Here is a 27,206-nt window from a genome sequence, read left to right as displayed (position 1 = left end):
TGAGGGGACTTGTAGGGTGCGCAGAGTTCTCAAATTTGGGGGTTCATAGTTGTTGTTTTTAATCCAGACTAAATCACTCAGAATTTGGTGATGTCTGTGGGAGACAAAGCTGGGGTTGTGTCTTCACTTAAACAAACAAACAAAAAATCTCTGGGCTCCTAATGTTCAATAAAGGCAGTCTTTTGATATTTTTGGATTTGGGTCCGATAGTGTACCTGGAGAACAGCATGAACGCATAGGGTTTGCAAGTGTTTTTGTTGTTGTTGTTGTTTTATTATTTTTATTTTCTTTTGTTCTGTGTACAAAGCTATCCCTTGTATGTAGTTCTTAATGCTGAAGGAAGAGGTTGCACGGAATTGGAGCTGGTGCTAGGAAAAGGACCATGTCATTCAGCTGTAGCACCTCTGTGGAGGTCATGAGGGGAAGAATTTAAAGGAAATTGTCTTTGAAATCTGCTTGGTGTTGCTTGCCTTCTGTTGCATGCATCTTTCATGGGTGTAGTAGCTGTTGAGTCTTAAATACACATAGCTGTAGGCTGCTGTAGGCTACATAGGGGCCGTCGGTAACTCTTTCATTGCACAAGAACTGCAAGTCCAAAAGGGCAACTGGAGCCGGTGGCATCAGTGGAAGTTCAGTTTGTGGAGGAAGGTGAGACATTTGTGTAAGCATAGAAAACGAACTTACAAGTTCAGAGGGAGAAGGGAACAGAAGCCTATGTCTATGATCTGGAGTGACATTTTTACATCTTTACAACTACGTGTTTTCAGCAGTAGTATCTTGCCCAAAAGCTTTACTGGTTTGAATTTCTGAAAAATCCTATCAAAACAGCATTTGGATATGACACTGGAGGGACATGCAGCAGTACTGTCATACTTTTTTGCAGATGATTCCTGTAAAAAGGTGTTATTTTGTAAAAAGGAGCTTGTGGCAAGCCTTACCTGGGTGGTTATTTCTGATCATAAAAGACGAAATTTCCACAACACCAAAAACCTTGCAAAACACTTACACCACTGCTATGACTCAGAATAATTTATATACAATTTTAGGAGATCTGATACAGGATGTTGAGGTGGATACTATAGGCATTTTACCTCTCTTTTTTCCCTTTTCAATTCTGGTAAAGTCCATTTTAGTATAAATTTATTTTTCCTGTATTACCGACAATTTATGTAGCATATCACCACATAATCGATGCAGGATGATAGGGTATATGGAACCAAATGTACCTTTTCTTTCCCTGTTTCTCTCCGTCTCCTTGAGGGTCAATTAATGTGCATTAAGAGGACATTGAAAACATGGTCCTTTACTTTTCTAAACTTGGGTGAAATCTTATGTTAGTTGTACCTTAGCTTCTTTGCTTTTTCAAGTAGGGTCTTGAAAGTGCAGGACTGAACCTGATTTTGGAGAACTGATCCACCAGAGTTAGGCTGTCAGATAGGGACGGGATCAAAGTCAGCAGCTGTCCTACTGTAATATCAAACACTTGTTTATATACACACTGTTATGTTACCTATAGTATCAAATACACTTCCATGGAGACAGAGAGGTGGTATAGCCTTTCTATAAATCTTCTGCTCAGTTCCTAGTAGGGCTCGCATTAGTCTTTTCTGTGAACTGATAAGAGAGAGAATGCTGAAGAATTAAATTCTGAAACGAGTAAACAAGAAGGAAGTTATGTAAGCATGCAGCTTTAAAATCACAGCTCACTGAAGTCCTGCAGTGTTTTTCTGAATATTCCCTGTGAGATACAGACTGTATGTAAAAAGTAAGGGTGTTTGCTGAGATGCCATTTAGAGAAATAAAATGTAAGCTGGTCTCCAGTCCAAAGCCGGGATTCTTTCCATGTTCAGCTTTTTTCAGTAAACAGAAGCACTGCAGTGTAACGAGCCCCTTGACAGCTGTGGAAATACCTGCTTAATTCAGGAGGCTGCCACAGATGAAGCTGAGCAGAACTCATTTCAGCATTATACTGCTTCAGAGTAAGTGGGATACTGCTCGTTCCTGTTAGCTGAGCTGACACATCAAGGCCAGTGAGAACCAAAATAAGTAAATAAATTAGGATCTAGGGGACAGGGAAGGGCTAGAAGCAGAAAGACAAATGGGATTTGGAAGGCCTTTGGTTAAGCAAAGATTAAAGTTTACTCAGACTTAATTGAGTGGCTATCATCCCGCTGTGGTATGCTCAAAAACAGTCGAATAGTATTCAAAGTGCTTTAACTTTTGTGGAACATGAGAGCTTAGCTCACTAGCTTAATAGCAGTTTTAGTTTTATAACAGGATTTTCTCTTGCCTTGAACTGAACTTTTAAATTCCTTTTTTTTTTTTTTTTTTTTTTTTTGTAATTGAAATCATGATCTACTTTATCAAAAATCTTACTTGCAAAATCAAGTGAAGCTGGTTTGTGAACAAAGCCAAAGCTTAACAAATTGCGGGCAAAGAAGCAAAATGAAGTTCAAACAGCTGCCAGAGAGTGCAATTCGGTTCTAGTTTGGGAAAGCAAAGGCACGACAACATTGCTCGCTGCCATGCCAAGTATTCTCATATGGTGTAGGAAGTTCTACATAACTACCAACATCCCCTCCACCACCAAAAACTAACACAAAAAAAAAGAAAACAAGAAATAAAAAGACTGCTTCCATGTTTGTTCATGGAAGTTACAAGCTAACCCACCATGCAGTTCGATTCAGAGAAAAAAGCAGATACTTGAATATCCCTTTTCACTGCAGAATTTAATGCAGATTAAGGAAAACCGTCTTTAGCATCCCTGGAAGCATAGAACTGAAAGACAGCTGGAGAAAGAGGTACCTTTGCAGCCTGCACCTCTGCCTGCTGTAACAGCCAGAAGTAGTTCTTCCCAGTCAATCACAAAATTTGTGTGTGCGTACTTGGAGGACCAGCATGATATGATACTGTCTCAAAGGCTAATGATTTGCAAATGTTGTTGTTAGCTGGCAAGCTTCCTCAAAATCATATGGCTTTTTTTTTTTTTTTTTTTTTTTTATGTTTGTTTTTTTTCCAAGTAGGATGATCTTGATAGAGGTTGTATCTTGCAGGTTGGTAGAGGAAGATAATCTGAAGAATTGCACTGTATCTGAAATTTCCTTTTGAACAGTATATCTGCAAATGATTTATGCTTAGCTTAGAAATCCTGTGGATCGCTTATTTGATTTTTATTTAGTTAAGTTCTGTAGAGAGGCATTGCAAGTAACATAGTGTATTACTTGGCAGGCTGAGACATCTGCTGGCACTTCCGAGGTAGGCTGCAGCAATGAGGTTTCTTATTGCAACATCCTGAAATCTCTCCAAAACATAATGGTATTTAGTAGTAAATGCTATTGTATGGAGATGAAACTGTATGAAATTCAAGATTGCAGGCTTTATCTCCAAAAAGCTTAAGGATATGCACTCCTGCAAAAGTTGTATAGAAAAACTGAAGGCTATTATTAGCAGTGCTGCACCCATGAAGAAAAGGAGGTGACAGGGGAATGAAACCAGATTCCAGACTTCAGTGCAACGTATTATTAGGAAAACTGTATATTCACCTGTCCTGCTGGAAATTGAATTTAGGTGTGTAATTGATACGCTTAAAAGCCTGCTATGGCAATTCAATGCTTTAAGCTATGTACTTGGTTTCCTTAATGTTTTGCATGAAGTGCCTCATTTTGTGCTTATTAGACTTTGTATTACACCTTTGTGCCTATTTGATTATTCAGGGATAGCTTGAGCTGACTCTTAATCATTCTTCCCAAGTCACAATCACCAGAAAACTTAATGATCTTGCACACTAATAGCTTTGTATAAGTTGTTAATAAATTAACACCCTCAGGGACAAAGTCAAACAGCTTTCCACAGAATGTACATCTTGACTTTCTTGCATTTCTGCTAAACAATTGTTGTTATTTTCTGTAATTTACTCCCTGACTCTGTGGCCAGGATCTTTATTCTATTTAGTATAGAATTCTCTATATCTCCTTCATCCATCCTCTAAGCTTTTACTTGACAGCCAGCTGACACCCTACAGCTTGGTCCTCTGGTACTGTATATGAATGATAAAATTCAGAAGCCTTGTAATTCAGCCTCTCCCTCTTTAATACTCCTACTCTTGTGGTTCCCTTGTGATTGCTCAATAAGAGTTTTAGGTACGTATTCTCCAAATAGGATAAGAATCTGGAGGATGGAATGAAACTTAAATTGCAACTCTATCTCAAGATCCCTAAAAATAGCTGGAGAATTATTGTAGACTTATTCCAAGCAAAGCAAAGACTAGATTATTGACAAATGCATGAACTAGAGGACAGAGAGAAGATGGTATAGCCTACTGAAGATGTCTTAATAGTTGGGTGGTACCTATTAAGTATAGTGACTGGGGAAAATAGCCATAAAAAATAAAAAGAAGGTTTGTAAGGTTGTAAGTGTTTTTTTTTGTTTGTTTTTTGTTTGTTTGTTTGTTTTGTTTTTTAATTGATGTTCAAACCTAGAAAACCTATGGGTACGTTTTCAGTGAAGGCTAGGTGGTTTTTACTTTAGTAAAGGTCCTCCTGACTCTCAGTGAAGAATGTCATATTTCAAGTCATTAAATAGGGCTCAGAGGCATGTACGTGACTAGCACCTACTTAATTCTGAGATCTTCAATTCCTCCAATGCTGAGAACTGTGGTCATAGCATCACAGAATGGTTTGAGTTGGAAAGGATCTTAAAGACCACCCAGTTCCAACCCCCTGCCATGGGCAGGGACACCTCCCACCAGACCAGGTTGCCCAAAGCCCCATCCAGCCTGGCCTTGAACACCGCCAGGGATGGGGCATCCACAGCTTCTCTGGGCAGCCTGTGCCAGTGCCTCACCACCCTCTGAGAAATTTCTTCTGAATATTCAGTCTAAATCTCCCCTCTTTTAGTTTAAAGCCTTTCTCTCTTGTCCTGTCCCTCCACTCCCTGACAAAGAGTCCCTCCCAACTTTCCTGTAGGCCCCCATTAGGCACTGGCAGGTTGCTATGCGGTCTCCCCAAAGCCTTCTCTTCTGCAGGCTGAACAACCCCAACTCTCTCATCCTGTCTTTATGGAAGAGGTGCTCCAGCCCTCTTATCATCCTCATGGCTCTCCTCTTGATTTGCTCTGATAGGTCTATGTCTTACTTATGCTGGAGGCCCCAGAGCTGAAGGCAGTACTCCAGGTGGAGTTTCATGAGAGCAGTAACCCTGTGGTAGAAAGCCCAGCAGATTTGTCAGGCATGGTCAGTGGTCATCAGCATTCAAAACAAATGCAATGTCAGTGCAACGTTCAGATCCTGTTACGGTCATTGAGGCACATTGTTAGTAGACAGAAATTGAATGGTACTGTTTCTGGTGATGTCACTGTACTGATGGTGCCTTCCAGAAAGGTGATAGTGGTACAAAATCACTGAATAGCTCCTCTTCTTGCCTCGTTTACCTAGAAAATATGGCAAAAGAATGAATATCAGTAGCTATTTGGGGTAAGAAGCATATTTTAGCTGCATGGTGCTGTGTAAATGTTTGTTAGCTCCGTTGGTTGGCTCTACTTTCCATCCATCTGTGACATGAAGAGTTTTGGGAAACTACAGTCTTTGTAGGCAGCTATAGTGTATTTTACCAGGCCAATTGATACCATTAAAAAAATTTTAAAAAAGTCAAATGTCTGGAAACAAAGTTGGTTTTGGTCTAAAGTAGTCATTTAGGCAGTCATTGTGAAGTAAGCAGAGTTATATAACCATGTGTACGTTTGATAGTGTGTTGAACTTCTAATAGATAGTAGTGTAATTTGTGGCCAGGGAGTAATTACAATACTCTGAAATTGGAGTTTAGAGAGTGGTTAGTTCAAAAGACTCGCAGATTTCTGTTGTCTTGCAGCGTAATTATTGTTCAGGAGGAACAAATGAAAATGAGCTATCTTAAGGTAGGGTGGCGTATGCAGGAGGGATGGTGTACGTTTTATTGACTGATGTTCTTCCAGCCAGCTGTACCAGATCCCTAGTTGATTTACATTATACTCCTTAAGGCAGGGATCTTTATTGCATTACAGGAGTAAGCATACAAAACTTATTATAAAGTCATGGAATGGTAAGAAACAAAAAATATTAAAAACGTAGCATTGCCCTTCAAAATACTTTATCTCAAAAATAGGCAGACATGCAGACAAGGGCTTTTTAGGAAATTATAATGACAACTTTCCCACTTGTACAAGTACATCCTTCACCTATTGACTTGTGCAACACTATCCTTTTTTCTTGTCTCTAAAGAATTGGATTTTTCAAACAGCGTTTATCATACTGTTTGGCAATCTGAACTGAGATATTTGTAAGTAATACAGATTTTGAAATGTATGTCAATTTAACAGTAAGTTGTGTTTCAGATCAGCATTGGTATTGTTAAAAATCCCATAAAATATTGGTGATTGATAAATACTACAGTAGAAATATTGCATTCAGAGTCGATAGCTTTTTACTGAGGAAGACAAAATAAAGCATGATCACCAGTGGCTTTTTTGTAAGAGTTACTAGCTATGTTATTTTTTTATATATAAAATAAATAAATTTTCTGTAATAAAAAATTGCAATGTAAAAATATAGCTGTAGAATACCTGATAAGTTTTCTGAAATTTTGTCTAAAGTCTTTCAAAACTTTTTATCTGGGACTTTCAGATATGTTATGCTGCTTTTATTTTGTCTTTCAGATGACGACGTGGACCTGGAAGCTTTGGTAAATGACATGAATTCATCATTTGAAAGTTTATACTCTACGTGCAGTATGCAGTCAGAAACCACTCCGCTCCTTCAAAATGGTCAGCTTAACCGCAGTCAGCTGCCAACCTCAGGATCAGGCACCCTGCAGCCCATGTCTCCCAGGCAGAAGGTGCAGCGGTCTCAGCCAGTGCGCATTATGGCAGTCAGGTAGGAACGAGGGACTGCCCTCCATTTCGTTCAAGCTGTCTTGAAGTAGCGTTAAAAGAACGACATTTTGAAATAGTAGATGAGCTTCAGTAGGGGTCTGGTAGTCTCACACTGGACTTCTGCATAGGAAAAACAAATTACCAGGTAGGTGGAGGTCATAGATTTTCCATGTATTTTGTAATATGCAAATATGTCTCACTTCTACTCTTTTTGTCAATGTTTGATGTGCCTGTAGTAGCAGACATGTATAGAAGCATATCATTAGTACCAATTTTCAGAAATAATGTCGATGTTTGGAAATAAATCCAAAGCATTCAAAAACTGTTCTCTCAGCTGTGGTGCCTATTAACAGCTTCTTGGCTTTATGCAACATAATGAATGATACAGATATAGATGAGGTTGCATTCAGATGGTTTTGGTATACAAAAATATCTCTCTTAGTGGAGGTTTCCTGAAAGGTCCAAGACAAACAAAAAAAAAGAACATGTAGTTCTTTAACCATTCTTCCTAGAGCAATTTCTTTCACTTGAGTGCATAATGGTAGTCATTACAAAAGAGATGCATTTAGGTTCTCTCACTGTTGTCAGGATGGGGACTTGAATTCAAGCTTAAACTGGAATACTCCTGGTAGCTATTGGAGAGTCTATAGATAAAGCTGTGGTTCTTAAAATCTTTTTAAGCAGCAAGAAGAAAGGAGCTCCTGTTAGTATGTATATGTAAATTTCCTGAAGCAGATGTATTTGGAGTTTTCTTTTTCTTCTAGTTAAGAAAGCCTTCTCCAAAAGAAGTGAGGGGTAATAATAATAAAAGAAAACTCCAACATCTAGGAAGGGTTGCTCCTAATTCTTTACACTGATGTGTTTCCTATAGGAATGATATTCTTAAGGCAAGCAGCTTTTCTATGCGAACTTTTATGCAGTAACTGTAATACAAACACACTAGCTAATGATGCAATCACTTCTACAAGTTTCATGTGTAACCTTGAATAGCACTGTACTAGAAAACTCACTGTAGAGCAGTATAGCTCTCCATGTTTTCCAAATGTCTCAGTCAAACTCATTTAAACTGTTTTTGGCACTTCAAAACTTAACAACTTTCTTTGGAAGACACTGCACTTCCATAAGCCTTAGAACATTATGTATTTATCATTAAAGAAAATAATAGCAAAATTTTTATTCAGGGTTATCTAGATGCCTTTCCTGTACAGGGAAACAACAGCTGTGTCTTTTCCTCAGCCTGAACAGAATGGTTGATGGTTGTAATTATCTTAAGATAATTATCTTAAGCTTTATGTGTATCTCAGTAATGAAATAAGTGATGCACTGAAGCACTGTAGACAGAACAAAGTGCAGCATGGTTTACTCTCATGTTAAGAAAACAACACCTTTTGAATTGTGTTGAATTTGTAATCCCAGTTATTATAATGGAGGTCAATGCAAACACACAGTTCAACACCTGCAATACAAAGAACTATAACAGTTACTGGTACAGTCTTACATGGTTCTTTATTCTCTAGAGAAGTGTGTATTCAGGTAGCTCAAAAAATAAAACAGGTCAGGCAGTCTTTTGCATAGCCCATAGTTATGATTGAAACTTGGTATATATAGCAAAAAAAAAAAAAAAATCTGTTGGGCCATTCGTGGAATACCAAGGCAACTAAATTGGGGGATAGAATTACTTTTCAGTTATTTTATCAGCATCCCAGTTCTGGTAAAGGCATGGACAGCAAGCATGCCCAGAATGGGACATGTAGCTAGAGGCAAAACCAGCAGTTGTGTCCCAGAAACTCTGATAAGAAGACTCTGCTTGCTGAAGGCAGTAAGCTGAAGAAGGTGAAAAAAATGAGGATAAATTAAATGAGAATCCCTTAAAACTTCGATTACAAGGGTTACAATACAATAGTTATTAGTTGATTGCCTTTGGAAACTTTTACAATTGCCACTAGGTGGTGCATTCTGCACAGGCAAATCTGCCAGAGTCGTCTAGCAAATCTTCAATGCTGGTGCACCAGCAGTAGGAAAACCTAAAGCTGTCTGTGTGGTCATGAACGGGTCTTATATCTTTTCTAACTTTCTTTGTGCTGCCTGGTAGTCTTTAATTTTCCTTCTGTCGGTATGAGCAGTACAGGTGTATTGCAAACTGGAGCTTGCAAGTGTGTTGGTCCTACTTAGACTTTAATAAGATGTATCTCAGGAGGTGTAAGTAAAACGTGTTTGAACAGTAATATTACAACTAACATAAGCTATGAGGGTGTAATTGCAGTTTATTGCTTGAGGTGAGTCTTTGCACTTCCGTCTCTCCAGGAAATGTTGAGTTGCTTAGAGATGGGATATCATACCGTAATGAGGTGATGGTATTGGTTTCAGCCTCGGCCTAGCTATTTTACTGGGCTACACACTTGTTTTGCTGATCCATATGGAATTTGGCTCAAAATTAGTGGAGTTATGTCCTCTTTTAGGTGAGTTTGAAGATCTTAGCTGACTTTCTGGCATATGGAGCTTACACTTGTAAGTTAGTGCTTGCAAAAGAGTGTATATACTGGTATTTCTGTTTATTTTATGTGCACAGTTACCTCCGTTATTCATGCAAATTTTCAAGTTACAAGCAACAAAACAAGCATAGATGTGTGACCAGTCATTTTTCACATGCAATTACTTAATTTGGACTTGCAGTTGCTGTAACTGTATAGTAGTTGCGTAAGAAAGCAAAATCATTTTTTTTTTCTTTCTTTAATATTAATACATTGAATGGTGGTTTAGAAGATGCAGGTCTGGTGATGCCAGTTTGCTTTTCTTAATGCTTGATGCTTCTATGTTTGTAGGCGTCTACAAGAAGAAGAACAGCAATTCAGAACGTCGTCTTTGCCAGCCATACCAAATCCATTTCCAGAACTCTGTAGCCCTGCAAGCTCTCCAGTGCTGGCCCCTGGATCTTTACCTCAGAGTCAACCTGCTAGTAAGCATGTGAGTATGGAACGAACCTTTGTGTCATACATTAGCGTCCAAACCAGCAGTGGCCTATTTCATTTTGAAGGCAGAAAGTAAGTTTCCAGATACTTACAAACATTCGTAGACTTCGTCTGTGAGTAGGGCAGCACTGGCAAGAGAACATCTTCAAACAGGCTTCAAAGTTTTTGTTTTTGTTTAAAAGGTGTTGTAAGAATAAAGGAATATTTCAGATATGTGCATGTTGTGAATGAAGCGGTAATACCTGATATCTTTGGAATTTCATTATCCAACATAATGACTTAGTAATTTAGAAGTCAGGTTAGATGGCTTAGAGTTGGAGCAGGATCTGTGTTATACTGCGTATTCTAGGTGCCACAAAGATGCTTAATAGCCTGTTAATCATTTTAAATTCATTCTCTCTATAAGTAGCTGTCTTTTTTCTTTAAGGGCATGGTGCCTCTTTGTTTTGCTGTTTTTCATGAAGCTGCTCAAAAAGCAAAATACTGTTATTAAGAGCATGTAACTAGGCACAGCTCCTTGTAATGGGGTGGATGAGCAGAACTGTCCCGTGGAGGGCTGACTGAGTAGCTCTCCAGGTCCTTTACAGTGAAGTTCTTTACAGTTTTGTAAACTGTGCTGACTTGCACAGGGATTAAAAAAAGTGTTGCTTACACTGACTGTTGGGTTAGAATGGATTTGCACATGAGTACCCAAAACCATGGTGACGTCCTGTATCACTGCTGATTTAGTTTGTAAGTAGCTCCTTTGGCTGCCTCTGACTGATAAAAGGGTTTGGGTTGGATATTTCAGCTACATAGTGTGCACCTGCATATATTCTGCATTATTTTGTATCTCTGTAAATAGCTGTCAGTTTTCTCGAAGGATACAGTGCATCTTTGGGTTTGCTGTGTTTCTTATATATATACACAAGTGAGATAAATAACCAGATAATGCCTTAAGAGAAACAGAGTCATTCAGTTAGAAATTTAACATGGTCTAGTCTGAGTCCTCGGCAACTGCTAAGCGGAGAGGCTGCTCTGTCAAGAGAGCGGTAATCTGACTCCGGGGAGAGAAAATAATGGGCAATTCTCTCGTGTATCCTGCCTCTTGCCAACAGAACAACAGCATGGCTGCCTTTCTGAGACAAACTGGTTATGGATGGAGATGCATTTACCTTGCTAAATATTACCCGGTTTCAGGGATTCTTTGCTTTTCAGCTGTATGTTTTACTAGAATGTGCGATTCCATCCAAAAGATGGCTCTATGAAGCCTTAAGAAACCTAAAACATCTGTGCATCAATTTTAGATTAAATTTATAAACTGGTGGTTTAACAGTATCTAAATATAAAAGTAAACAAAGCATTAATATATGTAAGAAGATGGCTATAAAGACAGAATAAAAGCAGTTTTTTTCTAAACTTTACTTAATAATTCTCTGTTAAAAATCTACCTAATTTTAAGACCATAAATCGTGACAAGGCTTTCCCAGACGTAAAATGAAATACATACTTATATAGCACAGCTGTGCTTGCTGCTGAAATTTTTAATCACAGACAAGCTAGTGTAATGGTAAAAGGTGTAGGGGATGAGATGAGAGGAGTTAGTGCATGTGAGACAGTAATGGCTTCCGTACATGCATGTATATTGCTCATTTCAGTTTATCAGCTGATTGGAGGCAAATGAGAAACACAGTCTCATGCCAAGGGAAGGGCAGAAAGGCATTCTTTTCCTGTCTTCAGTGAAATAGTAGATAAATACATGTAGAACTGAAAAAATCCTCTAGCTATAAAATGTGGATAGACAAAGGTTTAAAAATAAAAATAAAGACAGAACAAATTGTTCCTTCGTGAAGAAAAAAACTTATTTTTGTTTAATACCTCAGATTTAAATGCAGTGAAATGTTGCTGGATAACAAAAAATATGCATGTTCAGCCTATTCAGGGGACATTAGTTATATTTAATCCAGTTTTAGTACCATTCAATGGAGTCTAACAAACATCATAAGTTAAAAAAAAAAATAATAACTTATGAAATTTTGCACATCTCCTCACCTTCATCCAATAATTAAAAAAAAAAAAAAGAAAATTAAAGGTTGGAAATTCAATTATTTTAGGATACACTTTTGTTTAGATAAATGTCCACAGATGGAATACAAACTACTTGTTAACAAAGTAAGGGATGAGTTTAGTTAAAGGACTGCAGCAGTACATTTTAATGGCTGGTAGCTAGTGAAAATGAACTGTTCTTTTACAAAAAAACTTGGATACAAACTATAGACTCAAGATATTGAATGCAAACCAAGGTTAAAAATAATGATGCGTAATTTAAGGTTTTCTGCTTGCAGGTCATGAACTAGGATTAAAATTAGAGATTGGAATGAGCCATTCTGATTATACAGGGTATGCGAGGTGTGAGTGAGAATGGATTCCCTTCAAGCCTGTTGAGCCTCTGGGAGCAAACAGGCAAATAGCAGTGCAGCCTGTACTGCTGAGCCCTGAAAGCTCAGAATACACGTGGTGTGAAAGAAATGTTGCCTTTGGTCGTTTTTCCTCCTATGTAGGGGACTTGAGAGGGCCCCAAGTTAATGTAGTCTTGGATTTCAGAATGGAGTGGCTATTTTCTTTGCTGACTGTGAAACACTGGGGTCGCTGGGGAGCTGGGATGTCTGATGTGACTTGATAAGGAATGAAGTGTTGTTGGTATTGTTGCTCATGGAACAGCTCAGTTTTGCTTTTCAGTAGTTTTAAAATGCAACCTTGCAACTATAAAAGTGTTAGTGGTTATACTAGAGGAACTTAAAGATCAAGTCAAACGCAGAACATGACAATTCTCATATCATATTGCCAAGCCTTGGGTATAAAGAAATACCCAAGCTCTGTTCAGGTCTTACTAAATTAAAACTTTTGCCCAGTATATTGTCACCTATAGGGAAAGTTGAATGTGAGTCAGAAAAGGAGCTTTCAGGCCATAATGCTTGAATTATATTTGCAGCTGAAAAAAAGGGGTTGTCTTTTCTTATATGCAAAACTGTGTTCATGTAGCTGGAGTTTAAGCCATATGTTTCTTGTTAAGACACTTTTGACCCTTTTCCAATACTTTTCCATCCAGTTGTCCCCACTTCTCTTCAACAAGCAGTTTGCAACATTGCCTATGCACAGCTCTGCATTTGTTTCATATTCTTTCTTGACCTGGCGAAGAACTATAAAAGCAGTAAAGCACTGAAAAATAGCTGTAATAAACCACTCTTAATTTTCTTGCACTAGATATTTGTTGTTGTTTCACAATAGTAACAAGCCATTTTCTTTGTTTTACTCAAAAAAAAGTGCATGTATTGGGAATCATTTTATTTTATTCTTCTCGAGCAATCTATTGAGGCAACTGTACCAGTTTCACCTCCACAGGAAGCAGCATGCCAACTCTGGCTGTGCTGCCACATGGGCACACAGTGCTGCTTCTAAAGTTGGTGACAACTGGAGTGCTCCCCAGAAGCCAGAGAGCAGTAAGAAACAATGGGTGTCCTGTACGACCATAGGGGATGTGGGCATTTCTGCAACTGTGGCAAAGTCCATGCCGAATTTACGTGCAGCCCAGACCTCTCACCTGATCTGCCGATTGCCTGTGTGTGCTGTGGTGATGGTCCTTCTTCAAAAACAAAACCACATGTAGGCAAATGGGACAATCATTTAATGGAAAGCATCAATGCATCCGTCTTGGATGTTAAACTGGAACATTAGCTGTACTGAAATCATTACAGGTTTATTCTTCTGTGTAAAAACAAATAACAATTATTGTAGACTTTTTAAAGCATGTAGGGAGCTTGATTACACTGACATACAGTTTAATAGTAAAAGCCTGAGAAAAGCAATTACTCTAAACCATCAGATTGTTTCAAAGGTAACTTCCACAGTCCGGAGGAGGTCTAGTACAGTGGTGTTACCAAACGTTTCATAAAAACGAATTGTAATTAAACAGATATATGCTCCTAAGAGGTTCACTGCTATGATCCTTTATTGCAATTCTGCAGATGGAAACAGCCCATTTTGAGCTAAGTTTTAACGGTGAGAAATTTTAGATGTCAACCTGTTTCTAGTAAATGGCAGGCAGTTCTGTAAAAGCACAGTTGAAGTTTCAGTAATATGGTCAGCCAGCTTGTGAGCACGGGGATGAAAAGAACTGACTAGCTGTGCTGTTCAATGAGTAACTACTTAAGAAAAAACACAACTGCATATCATCGTAATTTCATCAGCAGCTCATGTGGTGAGCAAGACAACTCAGATGTCTCATGTTTGGAGAAACGATGACCCTTCAAGCAGTAGCTGCCAAAAAGCTCTTAAGTTCTTTTTTCAAAGCATCAAGTAGCAAATAAGCAGTCGAACTGAGAAAGTTTTGTCCGTGAGCTATGGCAGGAGAAGGCCGACTGGAGAGACCAGTGCAGGAGCAAGCGTTTCTTTCTTTACCCTGTGCCTCCCCGTCCTTCAAGTACCACCCGTCTGCCTTCACCCACAGTGCCTGGCCAGCAGCCAAGTGAAACTTCAGCAGAGCTCTGCAGCCGCCTCAGCTCTCCTGCTTTCTGCTCTGGGAAGGGCAGCTGAAGGCAGGAGCAGGAAGGAAATTCTCAAGGAGACATGATGGGGCATTGCACGGCCCTTTATCCCCACGTCCCCATGTTCATAAGATGCGTGCACACCTACAAATGTGAAATCTCTGCACGCCTTGCGGGTGGGGAGAAAGGACAGCTGAAAGTTTTTAAACATCATTTACTTAACAGAATAAATATGTTTGTGTAAGAAAAATGGTAACCAGAAAATTATACCAAACCGAGACCAAGCATTTGTCTAAAAGATTGCTAAAAACATCAGACAGCTAGGTTACCACTAATTGAAGTCCATCTTTGTGTTGCTGGTATAAACTAAGAACTGGTTGGTAACTTAGGTTATAATTTCTGGTTGTGTACAAATATTTTGGAAAAAGTATGCAATAATTACATGTAGGTCACTGCGATGCCACAGGATATTAGTCTAAAGTATCTTGTGTGAGTCAATGAAGCTTTCAACTGTAAAAATAGGGCAAATTTCTCACATCCCCCCTCTATACAGCCCAGGCAATCTTCCAAATAGCAGTTTGATGTACCAAAATTGTTTACTCTTTTCTAGCAAATTAAACTCACAAATGCATATGAATTAATGTTATTCTTTTTCCAGATTTAGTTACCCTTCAAGGGAGCTCCTGTAAACAGACTTCTTAGTTTTAATTGTTTTAATTACATGTTACGATACATTTTTTTGATTTTTCTTCCCATAAAGCTTTCATATTGGCTGTTTTGAAGACAAGGATGTTGATTTCCAAAAGAGAAGCTGTATAAAAATGTGAACTTGAATAATGTGTATAATGAAAACTTCATGTGCTGTTAGATTTTTCATGTGACAGATAACAAATTTTGTAGTTAATCTTTCATTCGAATAACGTTTAACAACGTGACTTGTTGAAAATAGATGTTGGTAACAAGATGTTCAAAAAGTCTTTATTTCCCCTAAACAGGCCAAATCCTGTAGCTAGATTAACCTAGGCAATTCCTTAGATCCGGGCAGTCCTTTGGCCCAACTATAAAACATACATGTAGGTTTCCATGACTGTGATATATCATGTTGCTTTCCTCAAAGCTTTCTTTGAAAGAAGAGTTTTAAGCTAAATAATAATAATAATGATAATAATAATAATAAAAACTACATAGATGGCTTCGTAGCATGTTTATTGTGTTTAAATTGGGGAAGATCAGGCCTCTGCTATGGGGCTGTCATGCCTCTATAATCACAGAATCAGTAAGGTTGGAAGAGACCACCAAGATCATCTGGTCCAACCATCCCCCTGCTACCAATGTCACCCACTAAACCATGTCCCTAAGCACCATGTCCAACCTTTCCTTGCACACCCCCAGGGACGGTGACTCCACCACCTTCCTGGGCAACCCGTCCCAATGCCTGACTACTGTGAAGAGAAATGCCTCCTAATTTCCATCCTAAACCTCCCCTGATAAAAGCAAGTCTTTGAATCTCTCTCTCATTTGGTGAAGTAATGCTTTCCCAAACGAGATGACCCAAGTTCGATGGACAACCACTAAATGAGACGTGTAGGAAAGGTGCCCCATTTCTTGTCGTCTTGTGACCCGTGTCACGCGAACGCGTTGTCCCATTACTCCTGAAGAGATCAGGGAGTGAGCTCATGCAGTTTGGAAAGTCTCAGTAGCTCGTTACTGACGATAAGACTAACGAATAACTGAAGAGCAATGAGCCCGCTGGACTACGCTGCGGGCAGCCAGTCTTCAGTGCTGTCCATGGGCGCCTAGGCTTTTTGGCCAGGGCCTTGCAGGCTGCCAGGGACCAGGATGAGGACAGATCCAAAGCCGCTATTTCTTCTTCCTTGCGCCTGTTGTATCATGAGGCTCAGTAGGGAGAAACGTGTTTCTTCCTTCTTGCTTTTGGGAAATGCCAGAACAGTAGCCGTAATCCCAACACGAATTACTGGAAATATGAAGAGCGTCTCGCGTTCAACCCCCCAAGTATGCTATTTGTTGGGCTTTTTTTTTTTTTCTGTTTGTTTTTAATGACACAAACCTGGCCTTGCTCCCGGGAGCATTTTGGCTCTCTACCCGTAAGCAGCACTCCCGCGGCGCGAGCATGCTGGAGGCCGGCTACGTGCTGGGGGGACGCACTGCGAGGGCTGGCCAGACCCAGACCTGTGCTGGCAGCCCTGAGGGACTTTGCTGCCACACAGCAGTGCTTTAAAAAACAGTTTACGGTGTAGTGGCACCATTGTAATTAGCCTGTAGGACTGCCTTGTGTAAATATTGAAATATTGAGTGGCCTGTAGCATAGGCTGTAGTAGCTGTGCGTTCGCATGTTCACATGAGGTTTTTTGTATGCACATCTTAGGTGTGCCCTTGCATGTTTTCTATTGCGTAGTGTGACTCTTGATATATTTTGACAATAGCACAGTGAAAAGAAAAATGTATAGCTATCCTCTGCTTTGATCAAGAGCTGAAAGAATTGAGAAGCTCTCAGGCTGAGAGTGCAGGGAAAAATTACGGAGTCACAGCATGGCTTGGGTTGGAAGAGACCTTAAAGACTGTGTAGTTCCAAGCCCCTGCCATGGGCAGGGGTGCCAAACGAGAAAAAGATGAGAGAAATTCCAGTGTTTAGTGAGGCAAGCAGAAATAGGTTTTGGTATAAACATCAGTGCAGTAGGGAATTAAAAAAACAACAACAACACAAAACTCTGTGGAGTGATTCTAATTATACTGTGAGTGAGTGGCTGAGATGAATCAGAGATGTCATAACTTTATCAGCCATAAATGCTAGCCTTTAAAGAGTGACCCAACATCATGGGTATAGCTGCGCTGCATCTAAGCTCTCCTTGCCCGCTGTGCTGTCTGGACTCAAGGTGTGGATTCAAGTCAACCTTAGTCGTCCTGTACAAAAACCTTTTGGACCTCATCTGACCAGTAGAGCAGATGCGAGAGAGCACCAGCTCAGAGGTTAGAGCCCTCAACTTTCCACTGCTGCGTATCCTACGTGGTCTTGCAGCACCGTGGTGTTCCCAACAACCAGCAGATGAGTTGACCATGAAGTCATTTCTGAAGCCTAAGGCAGCCCTTACAGAAGTGGGCTGGCACCTGCGGCCGAGCTGCACGCGATCTCCTGGTGTGGATACTGTGGACACACACAGTGCAGGGCTGGGAAGATGCCCAATTTTTTGCTTGCTTGTTGGCATCCACTTCTAGGGTCAATAGGCAGAGCCAGCATTCAGTGTGTTCACTTCCAAACCATCAGAAGGGTGGTTGCATAAGTATTAGGAGTAATGTTGTTCATTCTCAGCAGGAAAAAAGCTTATTTAGGCTTGCAGTAATTACCTGGACAGTGAAGTCTGCCCACATTTCAAATGGAAATCTGTTTGAAACTTCTGTCTTCACTTAGGCCGTGTTTGTGTGTGGACGCACAGAGGAAGAATGAACTTGTGAGTTCATTGGTGTGGTAATTGGATGTTTATGCATTCCTCCAAAGCTTGCATGTATGTTTTTGTTCCATTTCCTAAATGGAGGGGATGTTAGATGGAATTTAATAACATTTTTGCATTAGAAGAATACCGCTGAGTTAATTAAATCATTGTGGGACAAGTTTCAATTCTCTGCTCTCTTGATTTATGGTCTCCAATAATCAAAATCTAACTATCAAATTCTTACTGTATTATTCTTTCTCCTAATAGGAGTGCAGAATTGCTGTTCTAAAAAGTGATTTTGTTTAATTAATGTAAGTACTTTCAGTCTTTGCTTCAGCCTGGCTGTAATCTGAACATCATTTACAAAATGTACAAAAAAGCAGGTTAAATTTGAACTTGTTAAAAGGCAAGACATCATCGATTCGCAAAAGCTACATGTCATGTTTCTCCGTTGGCATTAGGACTGCTTATTCCCTCCAATGATGAATCCTGCTGCTGCCAGGGTTACTGGAGCTGGTTTCCTCTGCTGTGTTTCAGGAAGCAAGAGTTGGAAATGTCTTCATGATGGCATGAAGCATAAGTGTTTGTTTTTTCTCCTGTTGCTGAGGGGGAAATGAGTAGTGCTTGGAAGCAAAATGGATTAACCATCAGCTGGGAGTTGGGATATGAGATCCCATGCTGAGCAGAGAATGTTTCTGGGTGAAGTGGATAAAACAACTCTACCCCAGCAGACTTAAGCGAAATTTCATCATCAGCAAAACAAAAAACGTCCCTTGAGATTTTGTGGCAGGAGGGGGTGAAGGTGGGCAAGAGTTTTAAAATCGTCATTTGTTCCTGACCAACCAGATGCCACTTTAAAGCATTTCCAGCCCCCCTTTTTATCTGTCCAGCCCTCTTGTCTGGCCAGAGGGAGAAACTGCTCATCTTTTTGGGGATACATAGGTATGACACGTACCCGTTCACAATGGATGTCTTTGACACTGCTCTCCACTGCGCACATGCAGTGTCAGCAGTGCGTGAGGTGCTTCCAGAAATCTAGGCCTATCATCGACCCCTGTACTTCACGTTCGCCTCCAGAAAAGGCGTTTGCCTCCAGAAAAGGCATTTCAAAGGCTTTGGTCAGGCATACTGAAGCATGCTCAACGGTCCTGGAGGGGCTGGGCAGGAGGAAACAACTTCATTGCCTTCAGTGTCTGTGCCCTGCAGCCACAGGGGAAGTAGAAGTTACTGTGGGGTAGTCTTGCACACATTTCTCTGCTCACCATGTCGTTCACCTTCCAAAATCATGTTTCCCACTATCCTGCCAAAATAGGCAACAAGAGTAGGAACAATGCATCCCTAAGGAAAAAATATTACTTAAAAAAAAAAATCAACAAGTGAGGTGCAAAGGTTTACAGAGAATATTCTAAGCAGAACAACAACATTCTGGTAGTAGAAAAGCGAGATTAAATTTTTACAGACAATTTGCCCTCGGGCTTCTGTGAGTCATTTTTGAGCTTGTCCTTGCCTGCAAGCTGTTAAGAGCAGCTAATTACTCCTAAGTAACTTGTCATACTGTTGCTGGTCACACTTCCCTATTGCCTACTAAAATCCACAGAAAGCGAACAAACTGCAGTATTTCCAGACCTTATAAATACCTTTACAGATGTTGGCAGCCTTTCCCGTTCCCCAAATACTCAGTTGACCTTGCCAAACTAGATGTTGTCTGTGATAAGTGAGGTACACAGTTTTAGCAGTGAAAGATACCTATTATGCTTCAGATTAAGAATATTCTTTACTAATTTGTCCCAAACTCCAGATTAGTGTTGTTTTTAAGAGTTTTAAGTACATATAGGAGGATAAATTGCTTGCAGTACTGTCGCACATCTTGCAAATGATTTGTGGAGCACCTTGACAAGAAATAGGCATTAGATATTTAAGGATTGCCCTCCTCTCTGCTAGACATTGAGTTGAAAGCTAGCGTTACAGGAACAGCAACACCTAATCATACATGGAAAGCCTTGAATTTACTGCACTCAGAGTATTTTCCTGTGTTCCATGCTGCCTTGTTCTGTGGATGTTTTTCATGGCTGACCTTTGAACTTTTTTCTTTAACATGCTGTCTAGCTTGGCAAAGCGATGTAGAGCCGGTCCAAGTGGGACTGAGCCTTGGCTCTTGTGTTACAGCCTTGTCAAGCGGGTGTCCTCTGACAGGCTGACTCAAATAATGTTGGACTGAAAAATGTCCTTGCTATGCTTGAAGCTAATGCCATTCTGCTTGTAGCATTTAAAAGATACTAAATATATTTAAGAATTAATTTCGTCTTCTGTGTGCTTCATGGGAGGCACTGAGGTTGGGTTTTATTCCTGAAAGTGGATCCCACCAATGTTTCTAATGCTCTTTGGTGAAAATGTTGTTTATACTTTTTGTTTATCTTAGAGCATCCTTATCCTTCATGATTCGCATCCTAGTCTGTTTTTTTCCCTCCCTGTGTTTTGTTTTTTACTAAACAGATGAAAAACATAATCCAGATCTTTCATCTTCTGAGAGACTAGCATCCGCGGGGACTGGAGTGCTTGTGAGCCGGCGCTGGCAGGAAAGTACTGCCTTCAGCTCCAAGGCTGGAGAATGTATATTTCTAACCATTTGTACAGTGTGACACATTTCTTAATATTTTCTAGGATATTAATAAGAAGGCAAATTCTGTCAGGAGGCAGCCAGCTATATTTGTGCGAATGTACCTTCAGTGTAATTTCCCTTTGCTCTCAGTGAACATTTAGTTCTGCGTTACACTGCAAGTTACAAATGAGCATTTGCTTACAGGCTAATTAAACATAGCTTAGAGCAGTACTTAATTGCAACATTTAGAGCAATACAGAGGAACTTAAAGCCAATCTGGCTAACAAGAAATTAACTTCGTACTCTGCACAAGGTTGCGCTAGCTGCTGTTTCTGTAGGTTTCATTACTGATTGCCCTCTCATATATGTCTGGAATAGCACTTGAGCAATTTCACTCTTTGTCTAGGAAAAATTTTTAGGATTTTAAACTACAGCAGGAAATTCTGCAAGAGGTGAGACGGGTTGAGGGCATGATGGACTCTTTGAGTGGGCAGGGAAATTGCTTGCACAGCAGATGCTGGCTTTGAGTGTCTCTAGCAGTTCATCCGTCGAACAGATGTCCAAACGGGTCTAAGTTGAAAGACTTTTCTGTGTTGATGTATTACCATTAAAATGAAAGAGCTGAAGGAACTTTATAAAGTTTCTATAGAAAGCTTTCTATATGTTACTTTTATCCCTTAAATAAATAAACAATCTAGTAGCTCTGCAGATGATGAAATAAATTTTACAGCACTGTAAACACGCTCACATCAATTTCTCCTCTTTGCCTCTTTCTCAAGCTTTCTCTAGCATGCAGCTGTAAAAACTGTGGTTGCTAACTGATTCCTGTTGAGCAAAATGGTTGAGGACGATGTGGATGCAAAGGGCTTGTTTCTTCCCTAAATCAGAGCCTTACAACAGCTAAGCTCCCCGTGCTCAAATGGCAGCCATTGAGGAGGGGGAGTCTAATAAAATTCCAGCAAAAATAATGTGAAAAGTCTTTATGGTACCAGCCATGATTCACAGTGACTGCATTCCTTTATGAGCTTGCAGCAACCTCTGCTTTCTACATGATTTATTTCATCTCTACTACAATTGTGCATCTTCTAAACGTACATCTGAATCAGGAGATGCTACTTAGAGACAATGTCTGAGTAAGGGTATTGATGAAGGAGGGCGCAGAGGAACTGGTTACGTCTCTATGTGAAATGCTTTCTCATTCCCTTTTAAAATCCACAAATGTAGGGAAAGAGAAACTGATTTTTTCCCTTAAGCAGTGTGACAATATTTAAAAGGAATTCCACACCAGTCAAGTCTCACTGAGTTCAATAAATACATTAGTAGAAGAAGTTGAGGAGAAGGTATTTAAATTCTGAGTTGATAGCAGCTTATGTTGTGCAGCACCGAGTTGTGTGTCAATGGAGAAATCTCACCCTCATATAAAATGACTTCTGTTATTTCTGTTGGTGCAAAACTTTCACAAGGCCAGTTTTGCTTCAGTGATTTAGCATACCTTTGAAAGGCTACTGAAGAGGCTGAGAGGTACTTTCCTTTCTAACTACAACCATATTTTGGGTTACTCCCAACACTAGCAGTGACTGGAAAGGGCATCTTTGGCTTCGTGAAACATGATTGCAAGTCAGGTTTGTGTGCTGCAGCTGAACTACCAATATCTGGAATTAAGTACTTTGATTCAATATTGAGTTATAAAGAGCGCGCATTTCATTTTATTCATTGTGCACTGGCATTATTTTTTTAGCTACTGTAAAGTAGTATGTAGATGAATGAACATATCCAGCACAGTCATTTATCTCAACTGTGGGCAGTCCTTCTTGAATCTCAGCTTGCAAGAAGTTCAGATGAAAACCTCTAACTTTGAAAAAAGATACTGGAATTTCTTGCTGGAGATGATCTTCATCGTTCTGCATCTGACTTGATACCGTAAATGCTGATGCCAGCAGTTGGCTGGAAGTCAATGTACAAAGTCACAAGTAAGCTCTGACAAAAGTTGGGCGTAATCACTCTTAGGTTATCAGAGCCCTGCTGTCAGATTCTTTCAAGGTAGATATGATAGCCCCAATCTTTTACAATCCTTCTGCTCAAATACCTCTTCAGGTAGCTGCTTCCCTCATTTTAAAAATAACACTGAGTGCTACTTCAGAAAGGTGTTGCATTCCACGTTGTGGTTCATTAGCCTCATGTCTGACTAAGGGACAGAGAGTAGTGTGTGCTCCACTCAAAGTTATGTCACTCCATGGGGGGGACAAAAAGTTCTTTACAGAGTTTAATCTATTTCCCTTTACAGAATTTAATCTATTTCCCTTTATTCTGTAGTAAAAGCAGAATAGGACTTTCCAAGAAGTTCCTCTACTGAGCAAATCTTAGGTAGTATTTCTTTACACATACAGATAGAGAGACAAGGGAATGTAATATTATGCATCCATTTATTGTAGTTTTTCACCTTTAGACAGTCTTTGGGTGAGATTTATTTCTGTGATTGAGTATCTGATTTTGGTTGCTTGCCTGAGTGTTTCCTTTCAAGAATATTCATGACATTTCGGGGCAGCAAAATTATAGAAGAAGATAAATTGCATTAAAGGGCCTCTTTCTCTTTTCATTGATTATACACGTAGTAGGAACCTAAATGATTAGTGAAGACTTTATGCCTAGATTGAAATGGCTAGTGACAACTCAAATGAATACCACCTCTGCACAGTTTGGACAGAATGCAAAAAAGCAGCTTAAACTGATAGTTTAAGTTAGTGATCTATGATGGAGAGCATCCTTTCCTTCCCTTAAGTTACTGAACTTTCTTACTAGACTGAAATCTGGCTTTGATTCTAAGTGGGACATTTTTGTTGACCATTCACCTGACTGGCTGACCTTCTCATCAGTTACTTCACATGGCAGAAACATCAGAATTTATCTCTCTGGAGAGATGCTGGCAGCTGCGTAGGGATGATTTTTTTTTCCTGTCATCTGCTAAGGGCCTTTGAAAAACGATCAGTTTATAACCACATTCCTGTTGTGCAAATTAATTAAAGTCAGAGCTCTTCCATGTGTTTACTTAGTATTTTACCTTTAGTATGTAGCGTTTGGACATCTGAGGTAGAATTTTCAACAGACAGATTTATTTATACATGATTTGGGAAAGGGATATGAACTTTCATGGACAGACACTTATAGCCATCAGTACTTGATACCTTACAGTGGCCCCAATTCTGTGAAAGAATGTGTCCGAGGAACAAACAGGAATCGTTGAGAAGGGAAAAAGAGATTCAAAATCAAGTAAGCCCATAGGGGAGAGTTGACGGCAGAAGTTTCTGTGGTGAAATTTGAAGGAATTTGACCGCCCTTTCAGAAAGTAATGGCCTCTGATTTGCCAGCTGATATTATGATAGGGAAGGCTGCCCTCAGCATTTGTTTTGAGTAGAAAACCAAATGCAACAAACTTAAGTTGGTTTGCAAAGGAGGAGGGAATTTCCTAAATTAATTATATCTTGTCATTGAAGTGTCAAAGTCATTAGGATGTTACCGTAATGCTTAAGATAAGCTACATTTGTCCTCTCAAGGTGGTTTCCATGCTAAACTCTACAGTGAAGCTACCTAGTAATTTATCTAATCCATTCTGTACACGTGGAACATAATGGTCTTTACAGAGAAGGTCAGGCTATTAGGCCTAACATGGCACTGTCTATAGGAGAGGAAGTATGTTATATGGCTTGAAGAGGATGAACCTTTTCAATTATTCTCTAAACAGTTTTCATAGCATAGCTTTCATAAGTTCATGCATGAGCTATTTGGTTATATTTCAAAAAGTGAAATTCATGGAGCGTGTGTGTTGGCGGAACCTCCGTTGATGCAAGTACAGCAATCAAACTTGGGTTGTTCTCTGTGTGATTGAGCACACTGGAAGAAGAACCTGAAGAACTCCATCAAAAAGTCCACAAAACCACTCTTTATTCTAGGTTACACTTTGGGTCTGATGAATATCTGTTTGGTTGATGGGTATATGAGCAACAGCTGAACAGAAAATAGTTTTACTCCAGAGTATTTTTCATTAATACTCTGCAGCAAGCCAAAATGTTTGCCTTTTGCAATGTGTAATCTTGTACAATAAGATGGGAGAGTTGTGGAAGAGGCAAACCTTGTCTCAATTTTCTGTGTTATACAAAAGGCAAGATAGATTTTTCTCCAATCAGAATTACTGTTATTGCTAAACCACCAGTCAAAGATACAACTTTCTGAAGCTGGAAAAGGCAAGAAAGTTTTCCGCACATATAGCATTGTCTCTAAATGAATGAAAAAAAGGAGTGATAATTCAGAATTCAATGCAGAAATTGGGATAGATTTGTGTTGGACACAGATCTAGAAATTGATGCAATACATATATATTTTTAATGGACACTTTACACTTTAAAATAAAATAGCCTTGACATGTACAATTATATTGTTAAGCTAAAAAAAATCTAATGTTGATTGAGCAGAAGTGGTAGATGTTGAAATCTAAGTTGAAATCTATACAATGAAATTTGAGTGTATATTGCCAGTTTACGTAAATGGAGGACGACAATAAGCATATACTCCAAAGCAAGTAGAACTTGGTTAATATTCAAGTTCATACCAAAACTAAGCTAGTGTGTAAATAAATCAAACAGAGCAAAACACTATTTTCATTCATATATGCTTATTTATTTAGAGAGTAAAGTCCTGACTAGAAAGGAGTGTTAAATGTAGTATGTTGTCCAGGACCCTAAACTGAAATGTTTACTTATCTTCTGTTATATGTTGATCTAAGTTGTACTTTGGCCCTTTAAGCCTAGCTGTCTTAAAGTTGTTCTTATATAGCTGGGTCTGTTTGTGAAGCGTGTGCCATATTTGAAATGGTTTATTTTGGATTGGGATGGAATTAACTTATTCATAGAAATAAATGCTTCAAAATGAGAAAGATGTCCAAAGGTTGGTCTACCTTCTGCCAGTCAATCTGGAAAAAAAGAAAATGAACTTGTGAAATGCAAAATAAATTTTACATCAGTGCTTTTACATTCTCTTTCAGTTTGTCTATGGTTCAGTTTAAGAAGGTTTAAATGATTAAGTTTTTTCTAAACATAATTCCCAATAAAGATCCATGATGTAAATGCAGAGCCATCAAAACTCTTTAAAAATTGTTCTTTGTGCCAGGATAGAAATTACCAGTGGCTTTGTATGGTGGATTTATTTAACTTATTGACAATAATATAGGGAGAAGGGGAAGAAGAAAGCATTCTTCAACATAAAGACTTATGTCATCTACAAGATATAAAAATACAAAGTCAAATCCCTTGTCATTGTCTTTCTGAGTGTTGCAAATGATTGGTTTCTTCACGATCAGTTACAGTAATAAGGCCATTGTTCAAAGATTTCCCTTTTAATACCATGCAGAATTGGTTTCTAGGGAGTGTCTATTGTCTTAAAGAAAAGATTCACCCAGTATTTGTTCATTTTCTCTGGGGATCTTTTTCATATTCGTTTGTCTATGCTAAACAAAGAAACTAGACATGTGAGCTATTTGAATATAAATGTATTTCTAATGCAGCTAATTATTTTAAATGTTTGATGGGAATCTCATGAAAATTGTTGGATAAGCTTTTCAATTAGAGGGAAGACTCATTGATTGCATTTGTGCAAGATGTTTAATTGGGTGGACAACACAGAATAAATACATTTGGAAGTTGTCTCATTATCTAATTTTAGGGGGATGCCTATAGGGAGGAGAAAGCTTTGCTTCCAATCAGCTTCAAAGATAAGATGGCTTAATTGGAAGCTGTCCTGACAGCTTCAGAGCAGCAGCCACTTCCATGTAAAATAATCTGAAGCAGATGTTGAATGAAGAAGTGGCATTTTCTTTCATGCCAGCTCTGACATCAAGTCTCTAGCATTCTGTTATCTAGTTTTATATCAGGAAGCATGTTGTAATTGCGACATTGGTTTCAGCACACTACCTCATATTTATAATTACATAGTTAAGTTCATCAGCCTTTGTCAAGTGGATTTTGAAGTGTTTCTAAACCACTTTGAACCACTGTAGCATGCCTTGGGAAAATGTTGATGAAACATTCTAGGATCCCTAAACAGTGATCAAATTTCACTAGATTCTTAATACTTTTAAGTAAGTACGTGTGTAACTGCACTATCTGTGTAAGAGACAAAAGGCTGGAGAAACGGGCTAAGCAGGAGCCTTGTGAAGTTCAGCGAGGGGAAGTGCAAAGCCCTGTACCTGCGGAGGAACAACGCCAGGCATGAGCACATGGCCACCCATCTGTAAAGCAGCTTGGCAGTAAAGGACCTTGGGTCTTGGTGCACACCAAGCTGAACAGCAACGTGTCCTTGTGGCAAAGGTGACTAAAGGTGTCCTGACCTGCGTTAGGCAAAGTGTTGCCAGCAGATCAAGGGAGGTGATCCTTCCCCTCTGCTCAGCACTGCTGAGGCCACACCTGGAGTGCTGTGTCCAGTTCTGGCCCCCCAATACAAGAAAGACATGGACATACTGGACAGAGTCCAGTGAAGAGCAACAAAGATGACGAAGGGATTGGAGCACCTCTCCTTTGAGGAGAGGCTGAGAGAACTGCAACTGTTCAGCCCGGAGAAGAGGATGCTGAGGAGGCATCTCATCAATATATGTGAATACCTGAAGGGAAGATGCAAAGAGAATGGAGTCGAGCTCTTTTCAGTGGTGCCTGGTGACAGGACAAGAGGGAATGGGCACAAGCCTAAGAAACACAGGAGGCTCCATCTGAACATCAGA

The 27,206-nt window shown here is 39.5% G+C and overlaps 1 protein-coding gene across 6 annotated transcripts in view; it reads left to right on the top strand.

Annotated features, from left to right (window-relative positions):
* GRB10 (growth factor receptor bound protein 10) overlaps positions 1-27,206 on the top strand; it is a 149,673-nt gene that overhangs the window by 83,200 nt on the left and 39,267 nt on the right. For all 6 annotated transcript variants that reach the window (XM_084509345.1, XM_084509350.1, XM_084509348.1 and 3 more), the window contains 2 exons: positions 6,688-6,904; positions 9,726-9,867. In XM_084509345.1, coding sequence (XP_084365471.1) covers positions 6,688-6,904; positions 9,726-9,867 — 359 coding nt within the window. The remainder of the gene's footprint in view (positions 1-6,687; positions 6,905-9,725; positions 9,868-27,206) is intronic.

Source organism: Aythya ferina (assembly GCF_964211825.1).
Source record: "Aythya ferina genome assembly, chromosome: 2".
Lineage (NCBI taxonomy): Eukaryota > Metazoa > Chordata > Aves > Anseriformes > Anatidae > Aythya > Aythya ferina.
The sequence above is the reverse complement of the archived record's forward strand: the minus strand, read 5'-3'. Positions and strand labels throughout refer to the sequence as shown.